General features: G+C 36.1%; 4 protein-coding genes across 4 annotated transcripts; 3 read left to right on the forward strand and 1 right to left on the reverse strand.

The window, feature by feature from the left end:
- Window positions 1-1029: 1029 nt before the first annotated feature.
- Window positions 1030-3640, forward strand: LOC132187755 (WAT1-related protein At4g08300). The gene is made up of 7 exons (XM_059602178.2): window positions 1030-1244; window positions 1379-1441; window positions 2060-2176; window positions 2471-2708; window positions 2808-2966; window positions 3120-3271; window positions 3349-3640. Exons 1-7 carry the CDS (start codon window positions 1045-1047, stop codon window positions 3545-3547), a joined length of 1128 nt encoding a protein of 375 aa, XP_059458161.2. The 5' UTR covers window positions 1030-1044; the 3' UTR covers window positions 3548-3640.
- A 2255-nt stretch (window positions 3641-5895) lies between these two features.
- LOC132167035 (ChaC-like family protein) lies at window positions 5896-9799 on the forward strand. The gene is made up of 8 exons (XM_059577930.2): window positions 5896-6198; window positions 6288-6364; window positions 7235-7288; window positions 8573-8629; window positions 8714-8754; window positions 8848-8919; window positions 9346-9425; window positions 9547-9799. Exons 1-8 carry the CDS (start codon window positions 6090-6092, stop codon window positions 9624-9626), a joined length of 570 nt encoding a protein of 189 aa, XP_059433913.2. The 5' UTR covers window positions 5896-6089; the 3' UTR covers window positions 9627-9799.
- Window positions 9800-10237: 438 nt separating this feature from the next.
- Window positions 10238-16561, reverse strand: LOC132167033 (uncharacterized). The gene is made up of 9 exons (XM_059577928.2): window positions 16381-16561; window positions 15067-15172; window positions 13172-13455; window positions 12851-12956; window positions 12393-12758; window positions 12232-12308; window positions 12029-12153; window positions 11292-11558; window positions 10238-10587 (listed from the first exon to the last, which is right to left on the reverse strand). Exons 1-9 carry the CDS (start codon window positions 16491-16493, stop codon window positions 10565-10567), a joined length of 1467 nt encoding a protein of 488 aa, XP_059433911.1. The 5' UTR covers window positions 16494-16561; the 3' UTR covers window positions 10238-10564.
- Window positions 16562-16793: 232 nt separating this feature from the next.
- Window positions 16794-19992, forward strand: LOC132167034 (elongation factor). The gene is made up of 6 exons (XM_059577929.2): window positions 16794-17193; window positions 17500-17617; window positions 17739-17950; window positions 18038-18065; window positions 18819-18927; window positions 19723-19992. The coding sequence occupies exons 1-6, from the start codon at window positions 16930-16932 to the stop codon at window positions 19802-19804; spliced, it is 813 nt and encodes a 270-aa protein (XP_059433912.2). The 5' UTR covers window positions 16794-16929; the 3' UTR covers window positions 19805-19992.
- The last annotated feature ends 129 nt before the right edge of the window (window positions 19993-20121 follow it).

The following is a 20121-nucleotide window of genomic DNA, read 5'->3' on the forward strand; positions in this document are numbered from 1 at the left end:
GAGCGCACACGGGGGGAATTATGTTATTTTCCGCATTTTATTATTTTCTAGCCGACTTTATGTTGTTATTTTATTAGGGTTAGGGTTTTGAAAGTTTTTATTTCGTTATTTTATTAAGTTTAGGGTTTTGAGAGTATTTATATCATATTTTATTAGGTTTAGGGTTTTAGGCTATAAATATATGTTTATAGCCTCCAGAGAAAACAATTGTTGATTATTATTGATTTTGATTAATGAGAATACTCAGTGTTGAGTTTATTCTTCTTTTCTTTTAAACTTTAGAGAGTATCTATTGTTTTAGAAGAATTCATAAATCATTGATAGGCTCAAGATTTAGAATTAGTTATCCGCTGCTTTATTGTTGTTCTTCGCTACAGCCAACTAAGTCACACTGCATCACACAATAACACTCTTTCTTTTTCTCTCTTATTTTGGCTCCTCCAAAATCAAGAAAAAAAAAAGTTGGCGCTCTTTGATTACACACAGCAGCCCACCTTTTGTTTTCATCTTTGTACGGCTCTGTTAGTCTGATGCACAGAGCACAGCAACCCACAACTTGTGCGGCTTTATTTGTTGATGCATAAAAATCCAAAGCTACATGCATTGATACCTTTATATAGGAAGTAGCAAGTCGGTGAAATAAACCTACTGCACGTAGGTCTCCTTTCCAAGTTAAACCTGGAATTCTCACCTCCCAAACCCACAAGCAAAAAGAATAATAGCTGGCTCACACATTTAACGGGTTTAAAGGCACGCCACCTCAACATTTGTAATATGGTGTTTTTTCACCCACCAAAACAGTAAAAAGGGAATATATATTAATGTGAAGGTATTAATTCAATGGATAAGGGAATCCAAGAGAGAGTGTGACTGGAAATGCTTTCGACTTGCGTTGCTACGTGTAGTGCATAACTGGGTTTTCTTTCTTTATTTTTTTCTCTTTGCTTTTTTCTTGTCTATAAGAACTAAGAAGGCGGTTTCTCATTTTGGTGGTGGCAGCCACAAATTATAAGAAGTAAGAGCAAGAGAGAGAGAGAGAGAACGATGGCGTTTGGGATGTCTTCCGAAGCCATTAATAAGGCTAAACCCTACGTGGCAATGGTGTCCTTGCAGTTTGGTTACGCAGGAATGTATATCATCTCCTTGGTGTCTTTGAAGCGAGGCATGAGCCACTACGTACTTGCCACGTATCGTCATGTTGTTGCCACGCTTGTGATCGCTCCCTTTGCGATTGTTCTTGAAAAGTCTCTTTCTCTCTTTCACTCACACGTGCGCATATATATACACTGATATTTGAACTAGCTAGATTCCCTTCTACTTTATTTTCTTTATCAATTTAATGAATATTAATTTTGTTTTCTCTTCTTTTTGCGCGCAGGAAAATCAGACCAAAGATGACTCTGCCCATCTTCCTCAGAATTGTCGCCCTTGGTTTCCTGGAGTAATGCTCTAAATATATACCTTATTTAGTTGTTTACATGTGTGTATATATATATATATATATATATCATGTATGCGTTTAATTATCTGGTACTTGTTTGTATAGGTATTTGTGACTGTACGTATATAGGCATGCATGCATGATGCATGTATATAATCTCCTGTTATTTATTTATTTATTTTAATCAAGATAATTAAATTCTTTAATTTGAATGGGGATTCTGTTATTTCATGGACACCATGAAATCACTTAATGGTATTCTGCATGGACTGTTGCATATGGTGATCAGCATATGCAAAGCCACCATAATTTTCTGGTTGAAAGATGTCTATATATATACCTTTACAAAATTACAGAGACTAACTATACATCTAGGAATATTCATGAATTCTCTGGAAAAAAAAAAAAAAAAGACTGCTCTGCACAAATCCAGCGATCTCAATGGGTTTGCTAATTACATATAGTTAACTTTTAAACCGGAAATTAACAGCTAATTAATTTCTTGATTCTTAGGTTTTTTTTTGGGGGGTGGGGGGCTGTGAAAATCATTTATTAGGAAGAAAAAAGAAGCAGTAAAACATGAATAAAGGTCTAATATTGGTTTATTACCTTCTACAGGCCGGTGCTTGATCAGAACTTGTATTATTTGGGGATGAAGTACACGTCAGCCACATTTGCATCTGCCACTGCCAATATTCTCCCCGCAATAACCTTTATAATGGCAATCATCTTCAGGTACAAGCTAGTTTCATTTTAATTTATTTACTTACGTCATGGTTCGCTAATATATATGCAAATTAATTAATTAATGAAAAGCCATATCATCATGTAGCGTTAGGAGACAACAATTGGCTCACACTGGGTCCACAAAATAGACACACCAGGGGCCAGTTGCATGTAAAATAATATATTATTCTTTTAATTTAAATAATAAAAAATAAAATAAAATCGATCAGTATGAGGTGTTTCGGTACTTTTCCTGGAATATTCATGCTAAATTTTAATGATTGCGCAAAATAACATGTACAGGTTAGAGACAGTGAATTTCAAGAAATTACACAGCGCCGCCAAGGTGGTGGGCACAGTAATATCGGTGATGGGAGCAATGGTAATGACGTGGTACAAAGGCCCCATCCTTGATTTCATTAGCGGCCGCGGCCAAAGCCACCACAAAACCAGCGCCGAATCCGCCGATCACCATTGGGTCACCGGCACGCTAATGGTCCTAGGCAGTTGCTGTGGCTGGGCGGCTTTCTTTATTCTCCAAGTCAGTTTAATTCATTAATTAATTAATTAATTACACATTAATCCATTATTATTATTATTATTATTAATGAGTTGAAATTATCTTGTGGGTAATTCTCAGTCATTTACGTTGAAGAAGTACCCTGCGGAGCTGTCTCTCACAGCTTGGATATGCTTGATGGGCATGTTGGAAGGTTCAATCGTGACGCTTGTGATGGAACGTCACATGAGCGTCTGGGCCATTGGATGGGACTCCAGGCTTCTGGCCGCTGTTTATTCTGTAAGTCTATAACTATATATATATATATATAGCATCGATCCCATGCTCACAAATCTTTCCTTTATTCTGCAATAACTACATGCATGCATATTAATTATACGTACACTTGAAAAGATTCAGCTTTAAATATCTTATGAAAAATGTTACAATCAGGGGATAGTTTGTTCGGGAATCGCATATTATGTACAAGGATTTGTAAGCAAGCTTCGTGGCCCTGTGTTCATCACAGCTTTTAGCCCACTCTGCATGATCATCACTGCTGCTCTTGGCTCCATTATTTTAGCTGAGCAAATCCACCTTGGAAGGTATATATAATATTAATGCTCTTCATTAATCTTTCCAAATTTTACATATATATAATGTTTGTTCATATATATTTCAGTGTAATTGGAGCCATTCTCATAGTCTTCGGCCTTTACACTGTCGTATGGGGTAAAAGCAAAGATGTTCCAATTATCTCAAAAGTGATAGAAATCGATGAGAAAAGTGGCACCCAAGAACTACCAATCACGGACACTACTAAATCAATCGACACCAGTCGCAATAACGGGATATTGTTAAAGAATCCAGCAACAGTCTAGCTAGGGTTGTGAAAGATTTCATACACTTTCTTTCTCCAAGCTTGGATTAATGTGTATCGATCTTTTAACTTATTTAATGTTCGTTGGGATCAATTACAATGAGTGCTATATAAATAATTAAGTTATTTATGTTTTGCTATATATGTTGTTAATTATATATATTGTTTTAATATTAAAAACTAATTTTTAATATTATCATGTCATTTTAATTATATGACATTATTCTATATTTTCTTTTTCTTCTACTTTCGGTGCTTTGGTTTAGGTTCTGATTCCTACGACTTATGCTTAAGAAATATATATACCAAATCTATAATGGAAAAGAATAATATATAGGACATTTTGCCTGTGTTATGCTCGTCCTAGGATTAAAATGCAAATTGTGATAAGGATAAACAAAAGGGGAATCAGAGTCACCCCCACCATATTATAAATTTTATTTTCTAATTTGGGTCCCAAGAAAACATGCATTTTAAAAATGGGCTTGAAAATTTCATATATTTTAATCACATGTCAAATACATATAATAGGTTAGAAATAGTCTTTTATATATACTATTTTGATTTTGTTAGTGGGCTTGTTGGAGCGTGGGGCCGGCCTGTTTGTACTCGACATCGAATGAAGAACCTTGTTTTACATCTATTTTATTTTATTCGCATCTCATCCAAGTGTTGGGTGAAGCTAAAAGCAAAGAATACTTGCTAGAAATACAATTAACTTTTAATACAAGTTATTTAGAAGTTGACTTTGATAGTTAACGTGATTCATATTATATCAAGTTATTGAATTGACATTTATTATTCACACGATACTTATTATTTTTATAAACTGATATGATAATTCACGTGATATTTACTACGTCAACTACTAAAATGTGATTATATATGTGACATTTATTTTCATAAAATGTGGACTATAATGAATTTAAAAAAAAAAAATTGTAGCAGGAGATTTAGTATTCTAAATTTTTATAAAAAACACAAGTTTTTTTTGTTTTTTGTTTTTTCCTTTCCCATACACACACACGTATGCATTATTCTTTGTAATCCTAAATCATGTCAAATTTCATTAAAAATTTATTAGATAATTATTGTGATAAATGCTTAGAAATCGAAGAAGTTGCTCACTATTTAGCGAAGGAAACCATCAATCTTTGAGCAAGTTTGAATGGAACACTATAGTTAATTAGTGGGCAAGTTGTTTGTTCATGATCCTTAATTTCAATGAAATTTTACAATATTTACCTTAAGAGGGAAAAAAAAAAAAAAAAAAAAGTTCCCAAAATCTTTTTAGGGGTCTTTAATTGCAAATTAAACCCATATTCACAAACTTTAAAAAAAAAAAACAAAAAAAACAAAAAAAAAAACAAAAAACAAAACAAAAAACAAAACAAAACAAAACAAAAACAAAAAAAACAAAAAAACAACCATATACACAAAGAATGGGTGACATTAATAAAGCCAAAATAAACAATATCGTGATCACAACCATTGACTCTGATCAATTATAATTAAGACCCATATTACATTAATATTAGTCTTAAAGAATGCTTAAAACAACTATAATCTAGAAATATTATTTACAAAGAAAAAGAAAAATCATAATCAAAGTATACTATTTTAGTAAAATCATATCTAATTTCTCATGCGGTTATAACTTACCTTCAAATTAATAATAAACAAAATAAAATAAAATGGAAATCCAAATGAGACCCTCTCCTTTGTGCTGTTGGATCAAGATCCCCTCCATTATTGGGAGAATATGAGGGTCTTATATTCTTAATCTTTGCCATCCAATTTGATCCCATGGTTTACAGCATGTCACGTGTCATACTATAATTAAATACTAAAATATTAATTAACTTTAAAAAAATAATTTAAAATTAAAATAATAAAAAATCAAATCAAATAACAAAAAAATAATAAAAAAACCTGGCCACCCCCAAGGGCTGTAGGGTTGGTCGAAGCCACTTTATGACCCTTGGTGGTGGATCGGGGGTAGCATAAGCCACCTTCAAGGGCCAATTGGGAGTGGTCCGGCTACTCCCAGTGTCCAAATAAAAAAATAAAAAAATAAAAATTTAGGGCTACCCCCAAGGGCCATGGGATGGCCAAAGCCATCCCTAAACTCAACTGGGGTGGCCAGACACTCCTTATTTGATTTGATTTTTTTATTATTTTTATTTTTATTCACTTATTAAAAGTTAATTAATATTTTAGTATTTAATTTATATTAGGACACGTGGCAAGCTGTAGGCCATATGATTAAATTGGACGGCCAAGATTAAGAATATGGACCCTCATATTCTCCCATTATTGGGAGGGGATCCTGATTCTGTGCTGTCATGGCGAGTTCCTAGTGGAGGCCCGACAAACCCGTTGGCCTCAAAAGTATTGGTCGCAATTCGCAAAGCCTCTGTCCTCTCTAGCTTTGCGCATACCAGACCCACTCGATACATAGACTCTCTCTCTCTCTGAGAGCCAGAGATTGTATAATTTGTATTAGAAAGAAAAGAAACTGAGAGTAACAAGGTGGGAGAGAGATGGTGATGTGGGTATTTGGGTATGGTTCTCTTATATGGAAAGCTGGCTTTAACCACGATCATCGCCTCGTTGGTTTCATCAAAGACTATCGCCGTGTCTTCTATCAAGGTACTCTTCTGTGTGTGTGCGTGTGTTGTGTGTTATGTATATTCCTTCTATTTTGTTCATGTTTTGTCTGGTGGGTCATTACAATTTAGGTAGTACGGACCACAGAGGGACACCGGAGTATCCAGGGAGGACGGTGACATTGGAGCCTGCAGAAGGGGAAGTCTGTGTATGTTTTTATTGACAAACATCGACGCCCGCTTTCCTGTTTTTCAATTATCATTTTTTTCTTGTTGGTCTATCTATTACTTGAGTGCTGGTAATTCTCAATCATGCAGTGATTATTGTGTGGTAAGGTGAAAGCTATTATCTTTACATTGCAGATGTCTAATGGAATAGACATAATCTACTCTATTTAATTGATGGATTGTAATTCATAATCCAATGATTTAGTTGGCATGCCGACATTTAACAGAACGAGTCAATAATATGAAATGAATGTAAATTAGAGGTGTATCATGAGATAAAATGTTAAGTTCTTTACTCCAAATTTCATTGACAGAGCAAAATGTGATAAATTGCTAGGTGCTTTGTTGTTTGGTTGGGCAGGTTGAGGCAAGTTCTGTTCATGATGTTGATGCAATGGTTTTACTCATCTCCTCTAGTTACTTAATTGTCAAAGAAAAAAATTTGACATCTAAATAAGTTCATATTTTTCCACTTAACTTGTACACAAACGAATAGCTAACCTCGCTTGCATTAAGTAGAGCAATTTACCAAAAAAAGAAAAAGAAAAGGAAAACATGTCATGTGATTGTTATACAACAAATAATGTTCACTAACATCATTATATATGTTTGCCTAAAAAACGAAGGCACCCAACTAGGCATAGGTTGTCTTTTGTCAGAGAAAAGAAACAGCCTCTAGCTGTTCATCAATGGTATACAGAACATAGAAGTCTCCTACGTACAATATATTTGTATGCCATACCCCTGTTTAGTTCTTGAGTTGACATAAGTAAGTTCTTAGTCATGAATTTCAAACTATCAATGAGACAAATATGTGAAGTAGATAAATTTGGAATTTTGCGAGGTCATAGTGGGGAGTTGCCTACAGGGTCACTAAGAAGGAAGATGAAGAGGTTGCACTAACGGTAAGGTTCTTGAAGTTTATTATTTGAAATTTCATCTAATTTGTGCTACTAATAAATATTAAATTTTTTCTTGGTTTTACTTGTGTTCTATTAGTGGCCATATGATTAACTGAATATTAATAACTGATTAGGACTAGCATTATTTGCACTGTAACCATTTACAAACTTGTAAACAATTCTCGGTGCCTCTTTACATGAATGACAAAACTGAACATTAAGCTAGTCGCTTGGGGTTTGAAGCAGGGGAAAGGAGACCTCTGAATTTCATTAATCAAATGAGGGCGTAGCTATTATTTTAAGCATTTGATGTGGAAAACATATCATTTTAACAAAGAAAAACTCCTTTATGCTCTTAAGAGGGTTAAGCATAGTATGGTATTATGGTAGTAGCTCCATATAGGACGTTCTGCTCTTTTTCAACCTTTTTCCTCAAGGATATGCACCTCCACGCACATGCGCAGTGCAGCAGCAGGGGGTCCATTTAGGTCTGCTCAACTGCTCCTATAGTTATATTCAATTTGGGACACACAGTTAATTTGATCATTGCCATCAAAGTTGTTACGCGTGGCTTTTTATTGTCTGTTGGGATTTTATGTGCTGAATGCTATATATCTCATCTTCATTTCCTATATGCATGCCTATCTGATCTCTTACTATCTTCCTTGACAAAAAAGAAAAAAGAATACAATATGAATATTTACAACTTCATACATCTAATAATCACCATCTCTTTCAGTTCCAAGGAATTATTCCCTGATAAAAAGGTCTCTAAACATCAACCCCCTTGGTCTTTTCCCTCTTAACACATCTCTTGTAAAAATACTATATTGGTTCTCCTCACTATAACTACAAAACCACTCACTTTTCTAGTCTTTCATGGTAAGGCTTTTTGTAAAAATATACTTCTTACAGCTGTTGTGCAGCTAATTAGGTTGCTGCCAAGAGTCAGCAGAATGACTCGATGAATCACAATCTTTTATGATTGAAATCGCCCTCTGTGAAAAATTATATCTATTATTTGAAGCTTGCAAAGCACTTCATCAACCAAGAGCTTTTGTAATCTGCTTGAAAATCTTTCAACTAGTTATCAATCAGTCCTGAATTGTCATTTTGTTAACAAATTGTAAACTTGTTGAGATGCTTAACATGTTTTGCAATCTCACTTTTCAGTCTGAGTTTTTTCTGCAGCCCATGACTAATACTTTTTAATAGAATTCCTTTTGATGATGTTCATAGCACACAGTTTTTAGAAGTTTTTTGTTTTTTCCTGTTATAAGCACACAGTATTTAGAAGTGAGGGAGAAACAGTACGACAAGAAAGCTTATCTTGATTTCTTCACTGTAAGTTCTACATGCTAGTATTTGGCGTCAATATCGCAATGAATGTATCAATTATATAAGTTAATCTACTGAAATCTGTTTTAGGAACCTACAGCTACAACGCCCACTGTTTTTGGAGTAATGGTGTAAGTGGCAAAACCATCAAGAACTTTATATCTTTTATACATGTTGGATTGCCACAAGCCAACCAGATCAAAACCTAAACTTTCCCCGTTTAGGTACATTGCATCTCCAGACAAGAAGCTCAACAGGAATTACTTGGGGCCTGCTTCTCTTGAAGATATTGCCAAGTATGCATCTTTTGGTATATGCACTTTAGATCTGCATTTGCTTTGAAATAAAAATATGTATTGAAATCTTGAATCCGAGTAGTGAGACCTACCTAAATTTATGAAGTGCAATCGTCTCTATGTCCGACTGACAAATTAAAAAATTAAGCCACGATTTAGTTTTAGTCTAATTTTATTATCTCATGATCTTGATTGTTAGAAGACTGGATGATCAGATAACATTATATGTTGTTAGAGATGACTATTTTTATCTTTTCCAAAGTCCGGATATCAGTTGCTTTTACTGTATTTGTGATGCTTTTTTACCATATGTTCATTAATCATTGCTCCCCCTCGTCCAGTGAACCCTACACTTAATATGTGTTACAGTCCAGTTTTTCTGCTAGTTGGATGATTCCTCCTTTGTATCCTTTTCTTGTTGTGCAGGCAAATCATTCACGCTGAAGGCCCTTCAGGACCCAACAGAGACTACCTTTTTCAACTTGAGAAGGCTCTTGCTCAAATTGGTAAGGTTCTCTGCATAACCTTCAGATTTATCTATTACTAGTTGTATTAGTTTTTCGCTCTTACTGGGAAAAGTTCTCTCTCTCTCTCTCTCGTTTTGTTTTTCTTTTCTTTTTTGGATAGGATGTAAAGACGAACATGTGATGGATCTTGCAAATGAAGTGAGGAGCATCCTTTCCCAGGGGGAGCTGACTGCTTCATGATGTCATGAATACTTGGCAAAAGGTTTTTATGAATTGGAGCAGTCATCAAGGTTTTGTGAAAGATATTAAACCGTATTGGACTTCATAAAAAAAAAAAAAAAAATTGGATTCTAAGCATTGTTGGGACTCGGTTTTTCATTTAATAAAGGCCCCTGCTGTATCCCTTTTCTCCATTTCAATTAGAAAAAAAAAATAATAATAATAATAAAATAAATAAATAAAGGCCCCTGTTGTTAAACAATCATATATTCCCTTTGTAAAATCTTGTCAACATTGTTGGGATCCAATGGGGCATGAGAAACATATGGTCTTTCACCAACAGCAAGGTTGATTTCTGCCCTCTGTTGTCTCAACAAATATTTTGGTTGAATCTAATAATTGATAAATACCAACAGTAAATTATGTCGTTTTCCAATTTGGAGAACAGATCATACATATCCTTTCTACCCTATTTTACAAAATCCGCTCCTTGAACTGGTTTTACTTGCAGAAATATGAATTTAGAACCTAAGGCTCAAATCTCATGTTGGGTTTGTCCAATTCTTTCCAGACTCAACAAGATCAAGATCAGTATAACTGAAACATATAAAGAGCTATTTTGGGAGGTAAACTCATCAAAACAGACCCACTACAAGCCTTCATCACAACTTATACCAAATGTAACCTACACCAACATACAAAAAATTAGCAATACTGCTTTCATAACTCTACTACTTTCACCGACCAAGGATACCCCATTCTGAGTTCTCAGTCACTGATACAGCTGAAGTTTAAAACCCTAATTGGCAAAGTTGAATACAAATTCTGCATCAAAGACTACAACCATTGACCACTGTTCCACACCCAAATGAAATAATGAAACTAAATTACAGTGTACATTCTTCTACTCTAACTGTTCAGGCTCCTGTTATCAGCAACCAAGTCCTCTCAAGAAGAAATTAATCACTGTCTTCATCAGCATCTGCATAGAAAGAGTCAAGATAAAGTTAGGGTACTGGGATAACAGCTTTAAAAGGTGCAACTATTAAACAAGTGCAGTAGCAGTATTTACTTCCACACATGCTTGTACAATGTAGCAAGTTGAATTTCAAATACTATAATATCACACCATCTCATATCCATAACCAAAAATAAAAATAAAAAGTAAAAATCATCGCATACTGCGTTCAGTAGCTTTTCTCAAAATGAGAAACAGAGGATGCATCCTATATCTCTCTGATAACCAAATCTACTCCATATATACCAAATTTCCCTTTTTTCTTTTTGCTCCCCTTCTTAATTTTCCCCACCACAGCAGCTTAATTGATTAACTGACTGAGCGCACAGATCATACATCAACAGTATATTAAGAATTACCAACACATGTTTTCTCTAAGGACCAAAAGAGGCAAATTAAGTAAAAAAAACATAATAGCTCAAAAAAGTTTAAGTTAAATAACTGTATTGGTTTGGCATAAATACAAACATTCTTAGCACAAACCAAATGATGTAAATTATGGTGCTTGACCTCATTACGTAAGCATAAATAACAAACAGAATACTTAGCAGAAGCACTGCCAGCTACAGAACCCACATTCGCGTAACCCTCCAGGCCATTTCTGTTTGGAAGCTTCTGAAGTAACCAATATTGAGATAAAAGGGAGCTTTAAAATCTTAATAACTTACCGTCATTAAACTCTTCACTCTGGCTGCCATCATCATCCTCTTCATCATCATCGTCATCTTCGTCATCTTCGTCATCATCATCATCTACATCATTGTCTTTTTCAGTATCTTCAGCATCATCACCTTCGCTTTCAACTGGTATTTTTGGCTTTGGAGGAGCTACAAAACTGATAGCAGACCTTCTACGTGAACTCTGTACAATATTACTCATGTCAATGCCCTCAAGTTCTTTCGCTCTTTCCTTTTTCTTTCTGACATCCTTGATTTCTGAGCATAAGAAAAAATTATCGTGTCAATCCACTGCATCCAAGTGCATGCAGCTTGGCACACATAGGTGTGTGAATGCATACAACCATGCAACACCTGAAGACCTTGCCTCAAAAGGGTGGACTCACGACCATCTCAAGGAAGAATGGTGCCCACACTAGAATATTTTCTAATGGTATTTGGAGCAAAAATAGTTTGGAATTACTTTTTTCTGTGAAAGCAAGAACAACCAATCACAGCAAACAAAATTACTTCCTCTTTCCATCGTTTGGCTTGGGTGAGAGGAGGCTGGTGAAATCATATCTATCTAACTACCGAGGAAGACACGAATGTCTGTACCATCTCGAACATATTTTTCCGTCTTTTACTTGGTGTCTAAAGCATCTCTCAGAAGTAAACCCCATAAACTCAATAAGCATATATTCGCAGTCGAAGATCAAGGGCATCATAAGCTGAATCACAATTCATACCTTTTTCTGAAGGATTTGCAGACAATCCTTCTTTAGATAGTATCTCCTCCAACTCCTTTATCAGGTGGGCCTCACGTTTGTTCTCAGGCACCTGCTTTACTTTCTTGTAAATTGATGGAGGAACACTGTAAAAGAGATCAACAATGTTAAGACATCAACCTTGACAAATATATGTCATGCAAAGTGAGTCAAATAGGAAAAACCTCATTCCACAAGATTTGATAATTGATTTCAGGTGCTCCACACGTTTCCCATATGTAAGATTTGAAACTTCTTTCTTCTGCATTTCAAGCAAAAAAAGCAATTCAACAAGCGATGTATTATCTGATCAGCTTTAAGGAGATGGAAAAGTAAGAAAGATAACCTTCACAGGTTTCTCAGGAGATGATTGAGAGTTATCATCTTCGGAGACATGTCCACCATCTTCTGCATCACTATTATCCTCTGATATTGTTTCTCCAGCCTTCCGCGGTTTCTTGTTAGATACATTGCTCTCCTTTGCAGGTTTCCGTTTTGTAAGATCAGACTTCTGCATCTTTCCTTTTGGAATGCTTTTCTTTCTAGGTTTCACTTCTTCTTCTTCTTCCTCCTCATCGCCTTTGCTATCTAAGGAACCCGAACTCTCTTCACTGCTGACCTTTTTAGATGCTTTGCTACGAAAAACTCTCTTAACATTTTTCTTGACATTAACTGGTGGTTTGTCTTCAGAAACTTCATGAGATTGTAATACCTGATAAATAATAAAGAGAAGTAAAAAAAAAAAAAAAGTTAGACTTATACTTGCTCCAGGAAGTTAATGACACCAGAACAGATTTTACTCACCTCATCTAATTGTTGACTTATAAACTTCTTATAGGGGTCAAGAGTATATTTATCAAGTTTAAGATCTCCCTCCAAAAGTCGACGAAGTCCAGCCATCGTAACATCCCTGACAAGACAATGAGAAGAAATGTTGGGGGGGGGGGGGGGGGGGGGGGTGTTTCATGAGTAATTTTTAATATGAAAGTGAAAAGAAACAAAGTAAATAAAGACCAAAATAGAAGAGAATCAAGTAAAAATATGATGAATGACAAAGCATGTTAATATGATAGAAACGCCAAAAAAAATAAACAGGTAACAAATTTGCAGGGTGAGGTAACATACTCCGAATTAGCTTTGACATAAGAAGCTCTTTTTCTAATAGCTTTCTTTATTGTGCTCTCGCTTGGAGCTTCATTATTTCCACTGATTTCATTTTCCTCGGTTCCTGATTTTGTCATCTTATGTCCTGTCAGAAGGCCCATAACTGGAGAGTCTTCGGAGTCATTTACATCTTTCTTTAAGTGAAGTTCATCAGATGCCTCTGCCACTTCTCCTCTAGGGGAACCTTTTTCCCCCATCTCCCCAAAAGTTTTTGAGGCATTGTCATCATCAGCACCATCTAGGCACTAGATTTAAAATGGTAGAACACATTCATTCAATCATAAATAAATAAGAAAATGCTTTTATGCATCCCTTCTCAACAATTAGAATCCGGAAAAAATTGTTTGAATCAACAATCAGATTTCCAAACAAAATTGTTTAAAAGCATCTAAAATCCAATGCATTGAACTATCAAGCGGAGGATGCAGTTCTACTATTTTCACTAGTCCAAAACCCAACAGGTCCACTAGTCCATCAGAATTTGCCACTAGACGACTAGTCTTTTCTTATCCTGCTTATTTGGTGAAGGATAAAGTCTGGGTCCACCATAACCCTTAATCTAATTTTTCCTAGCCATACATCACCATAGATGAAATACTAATAAATACAAATAATAATAACAACGATAATGATGATATAATTGAGGAGGTGAAGAGTAAAGTTGTGGGTTGTTAAACAGATTTGATTATGTGTGTAACCTAAGCCAATTACAGTAACAAAAATAATGATAACATCAAATACCCTTGAATAACCTAAACTAAATTAGCATGAAGATCACGATAAAGATTAGTATATGCCTACATCCTACTGCATCACTCATAGGGGCGAAACCGTTGACCATCTCGAGAAGGCTTTAAGAATCCATTATTAGTGGTCTCTACAAAATCTTAATGGAGTTGGATATCTAAAAGCTTTCATTAGTGGTTTCAAAAGTAAAATAAAGCTTTAAGAGGGTTATCATGCGTGGATGCCTCATGGGTGATCACCTAGCTATTCGGAATTGATATGTAAAAGTGGGCTAGAATGTAGAATTATGTGGTTTTGTTCAATATATGAGATGCACTAGGAACCCTAGAAGTTGCATGGCGTTCTATGCCTCTATCCTATGTAAATATTAGTTGTGATGATACAGACTAGTATAGCAATAGCATGTTGCCTCATTTAATTTCAGTCACTCTAATATTCCGTCCTTTCTAAGTCATGATGAAGAAGATGGCTCTCGGCCTATCAATGCCTGATGTCATTTGAAGTCTTGGATCCACCGAAAGTCACATTATTTGTTCAATTGAAAGTCAAAGATAAGTTCTTTTCTTGGGCCTATATGAGCAAAGAAAAGAATTGGTTGGGCAATATCACAAATAGCATGTTCTCTTCATTTTTTGCCTCGCTATTCCATTATTGTGAGTGTTTGTTCTCTCTTTTTACAATTGCTAAGGCACAGCCAAAATTTGCATTCGATCTGTTCTGCAAATGGTGGATATGTGCTAGTAAGAAGAGTATTAGAGTGATAAGACTTCCGAGACCAACACTATTGCCTATTGGTGTATTTGTGGCATTGAAGCTTCTTCCCTTAGAAATGAGAAAAGGAGTTGGTAAACCTCACAGTATCTAATCAGTTTTGTTTATCTACTCTTTGTTCTGATTTTTCTAGACTATAGCTTGACTTTTCCTTTACATTTAACTTTTATTTGTAAAAAAGGCACAAAATATGATATGGTACCGTGAAAACCATTTCCCCTACATGAGGACAGAATTCAAAGTCGAAGAGAAAGCATCTCAGTTGTAGAATGTTCTACTTTGACTACAGCATATTCAGATTATAAGTGGATGAAGAGTTCCTAGATCCAAAGAGATACCTCCTGCAAACATTGCTTTATAAGTCTCTTATGCACATCCAAAGCATACGTCTCCAACCCCAAGTCTTTCTCTAACAATCTCCGTACCCCCTCAAATGTCAAAGAACTGCATCCAAAAACAATCAAATAAATAATTCAACTTTGAATGGCCCATGAAAGGCTCAAGGCCAACAAATTTCACTAATATACTAATGAAACAATTTAAAGCAACCATCGAGCCTTGTGGCTCTGTGGCACCAGGGGCCCTATTTAAGGGTCATTACAAGGCCCGCAAGGGTTATGTCCCAAGTTCAATCCACAGGACCCTTCCCTGGTGTTACTGAAGGTTTGGCGGGCCTAGGGTAGGTTGTGGCTCAATTCATCTCCAAGGAGCATCTTCCTGTGCCATCTATGCCCCTCTTGACTGACAACACAGTGAGTAGAGGCTGCTACGGTCACACTAGGTAGAGATGCCACATTTGGTTGCCCCCCTTTGCCCTTTTTTGTGCAGGGAAAAAAAAAAAAAAAAAAAAAACTTAAAGCAGGTACATTGGTTCCAAATTTATGCAACAAATGAACCAATGAGCAATATATACCAATAATTTCATTCACAATATAACCCCTAACTCTCAATCAATAAATTCTTGATGCATGAGTATGAGCATGAGCATTACCAAAAAAATCATTTAACAAAAAACAGCAAATTTAATGCTAAACCATGATTTGCACGAAACTCTTCCATTTAAACTGGTGCATAGGACAGACCCCAAAAATTGTACACAATTTATTTTTTTATTTTTTTATTTTTATATAAGTAATCAAAATATCATTAAAAGCGAAAACTGCTACTCAGTTACAAGTATACAGGAGAAAAACCTAGCTAAGAAGAAAAAAATGTGAAAACTAAGCTCCCAGGGAGATACAAACACAGCTGGAAATTTTGTAAACAGCTTACAACTTACAACACTTCCCAAAATCAGTGCAAGAAATAGACATCAAATAACACACCAACAGAGAGGTAATACCACAAGAAGAAATGATATCACTAAAAGATTATGAATAACAATGAGAAAATGCTATATTTCATGTCAACACGCTAAACCTTCAAAACCCTGAAATTGAATAGAAGCGTAAAACTCCTAATACTTCATTCTTCCGCCAAAAAAAAAAAAAAAATACTATGTAAACCACAGGACTCTTACTATTAGGCTTGTACACCTAGTTGAAACCAAAAACACTGATTCTCTGTCACTATGATAAGCAATCACACAGAGAAACTACGGCGTTTTGCACGCCAACTGATTAGGGCACAATAGAGGTAGAGAGAAAGAGTACTCTGCTTGTTCTTTGAAGTGAGCCACGCGTGAGTGCATAGCGCCTTTAATCTGCGACTCAATTTCGTGCGCCCCCTCGTTCGGGCTCTCGCTATCTCGCGCCTCTTCCGCCATTTCTGTCACTCTGTTCCTTTCTCCTCGCTCTCGGACTATGGAGTCTGCCCGTGGAGAGGAATTTGTTAGGGTGTATCTACTGATATAAGAGTCAGGTATGGTTTTCCGTACAAGTTCTGAGGTTTATTCTTGATCTGGACCGTTGGATCAGTCAATTTCATCAAAAAGGTTGTATTTCAAATTTTAGTCAAACTCCAATGCAAGACCCTGTCAGCACCCACGCCATAGTCACGTGACATTACTGTAAAAACGAAGTTCATCTTATAATGTTTAATTAATAAAATAATCAATCATCTTATATAATTTAACATAGAGAAAGGGAAAGGTCGCCAAAAGTACGGACCAACCTCTTTTAGGGTTCCTTCCCCCCAAATCCCCACGAAATTGAGAGGCAATCCCCGCCAAAAAAAAAAAACCCCAAAATTCGCGAAAAGCCATGGGAGGCCACGGTGCCATAGAGGTGGCCAAGACGGTTCTGGAGGTTGCCGATGTGGCCTGGACCGCCATGGAATGCCGCCACCACCACCAGACGAGCCACGAGCAGGAGGGCGCGCCCGAGAGCAAGTGCGCGTCTTCGGAGGACGAATTGGACGCTTTGCGATCGGAGAATCGGCGCCTTAGGAACTTGCTCGAGCAGAATCTGAAGCTCCTTCAGGACCTCTCCCAATCCCCGTGTTTATTCAACGATTGCCCCCCCGATGTACGTCTTTACTTTTCTTTTCTTTTTTTTGGTTTTAGTGGAAATATTTTATGTCAAATTAATATAAAAAATTATGGAATTTTGTCATTTTCTGTTGAATTTTGTGGAATTCCTCATGTGGGTTGATGTGAAGGAAAAGGAAATTGTTAAATTTCTTAAGAAATTAGATTCCTTGAGCATTTTGACGCATACCGTTTACCTCCCTTTGTTATATCCAAGATCTTCTAGAATAGCAAAGTAAATGGAGTTGGTTATTCGTGATACATTTAGTTATATTGATGTGAGGTATTACTTTTGCAATTTCAGTTGTATGTTCGGCTTGTGGCAACGGTGGATTCTGAACACTTCTTGACTCGGCTCAAATCTCTCCAGCAGGCTTCAGCCAACGGAACTAGCTATGAGTTTCCTTTCAAGGAGGCTACAGGTTTTTTACTTTATTTCGTGGGGTTGTATCTTTGCATGTTATCCAATGCAACATCTTTCCTATCCTTTAAGTTTCACAACTTTGATCTTTTTCTGGGTTTTGGGGTTGATTCTCTGATTAGGTGATGATTTGCATTCGGCTGAAATTCTAATAAAAGTTGACAATGAAGAACCCAGCTGGTGGGTATGGGTCACAGATGAAATGGTGCCAGGCAATGTTGAAGAATGGAGCGGAATTGATAATGAAAATTATATAGTTGTTAGTGAGGAGCATGTGGTGGATGGGGTTGCGAACTTTATGGCTAGATGCATTATGTCAAACTCAAAAGCTAGGGTACATGGCTACCGAACCTTATTTCTCATTGATTATTAATTATTTCATGCCCTCTATCTAATATGATTTTCTTCCTTGCAAATGCAGAATTTGACACCGGAAGAGCTGCAAAAAAGTAAGCTTGCTGCCCAGTCATTTGAAAATGCTTTTGCCCCAAAATTTTTTTCCCAAAACTTAATATAGGTTGTAACTTCAGCATAATGTCTTAATGTCTTATAGGGAGTGGTAAGGGTTCATAATATGACCTTTGGACCCTAAACAATGTGTCACATTACATTTTCTGATTTCCCACATGCCCTTGTATTGTTGACATGACACATTAGGCAATAGCAAAACTCACAAGATAAGAGAAGCACTTGGCACCTTCTGACATGCGTATCATATGGTGCCATTTTACTTTGATTATGTGAGCCTTGCTTTGGCCTGACATGTCATGTCAGTAATACAAGGACATATGAGGGTGGAAAAAAGTTAATCATGTCAGCAATTATCATTTGTATAGTGACGGCAAGACAGGGCAAAAAAAATATTGAAATGTTTTCAAAACATGAGGTACTAATTTTTCATAGTCATTCAAGGACGAAATTGAAATTTAACATAGTTTGCAGACCAAAATCACATTTTGACTGTCTTCTTCCTTGTTGGAGGTTGATTTCTCTAATAGTATTACCTTGGGAACAAGATGCCTATTTCCGAGTGCTATGCTTGCTGATAACATGTATTCCTTGGATACCTTTGGAAATTTGGCATCTTTCTCATTGATGTAATAATCACCAATCTGGTTCTGGCTTCTCCCAGTGACATGTGAGATTTTGACCCAGGAATGATTGCCTATTTTACTTATCTCTGAGACATTATAAACTTGCAGCTTTGGGGAAAGCATTAGGTGATGTCAGCAAACTCGAGAAGATGTTAAATATTTGGCATGCTGGGAAACTGTTTTATGCCCTGTCCACCTGGGGACTTGCTCTGGCAGGGTGAGTTTTAACTTGTTTTCTATACCATTAGCTGTTGAGAATGTTATCCTCGATCTTCTGCTGCTCTCCAGGTCAAGAAATTGAAAGATATGCATAGATATGTTACATTGCATAATTTGCATTATTTTTGTAATTTTAAATTTTTTTTACAAAATATGGTTCTTATGCATAATCTTGCCTCAGTAATCAAAGATGTAATAAGGTATTGGTAAGCAGGAAAACATTGCTACTGAATTTAGGCTTACTATTTCCAGTTCCACATCCCTTTTCCATCTCATATCATCCCCCTCCCTTTGCCTGACCTCCTATTTTCCTGTACGTAAATGGAAGCAAGTAATTGCTAGACCTTTTGACACAGTTGTACAACCCATGAATCAATTTTGCCGGAAATAACTATTTCATCTTTCCTTAAATATTTAAATGTGTTACTGCTCCTAGACAATAATTATGATTTCTATCACATCTTTACATTTAATATTTTAAATTTGAAATACGTAATCGCTTTAGCATCAGTCTCCTCCATAAATTGGGACTACATTGGCAGGAGGTGTACATTACTGTTTGAGCAACGTGTTTGAGTTACCTAGACTGTTTGATTGTGAGTTACTGTTTGTGTCTGCATTGGCACCTGCCAGTAGGAGTTCAGTGAACTCGCATTATTTTATAGCATTCAGTATTTGATTGGTTTCAGAGTTTTGTGCATGTCTCCCCTAGCATTATAGGTTTCAGTTATGTTCCAACAGAAATTTAACCTTAGTCAGCAAAATTGGCCTTGACATGGATTTTGCGTCACAGGTTGTATAGGGGTCGTGCGGTACTGAAACTTGCCGCAATGGGTGTTCACTCAACCAGCAAAGCTGTTCTCAGGGCTCTCTGAAGAAGGCTATTATACAGCTCTACTTATTGCTGTCTTGGCTGTGTACAGACCAAGAAAACTTTGTGATTCTTGTACAAAGTTGTAAATAACATTTGGCTTTGGACACTGTTCTTCACCTGCAATGACTGATTGTATTTATTGATTTCATTATAATGATAACTATTCATTGGGAAGTTATGTTATATTTTTATTGATTGATTTCTTTTCAGTGGCACATTAGAATGTGGCGAGAGGCTAGATTATTCTGCCTTTGAATTCTTGGTATTGTGAAGCCAAGTGAGCTCACATCTCTTGCACCACTTATGAATTTATCATGT

This window comes from Corylus avellana, chromosome 2 (genome assembly GCF_965113065.1).
Source record: "Corylus avellana chromosome 2, dhCorAvel1.hap1.2, whole genome shotgun sequence".
Classification (NCBI taxonomy): domain Eukaryota; kingdom Viridiplantae; phylum Streptophyta; class Magnoliopsida; order Fagales; family Betulaceae; genus Corylus; species Corylus avellana.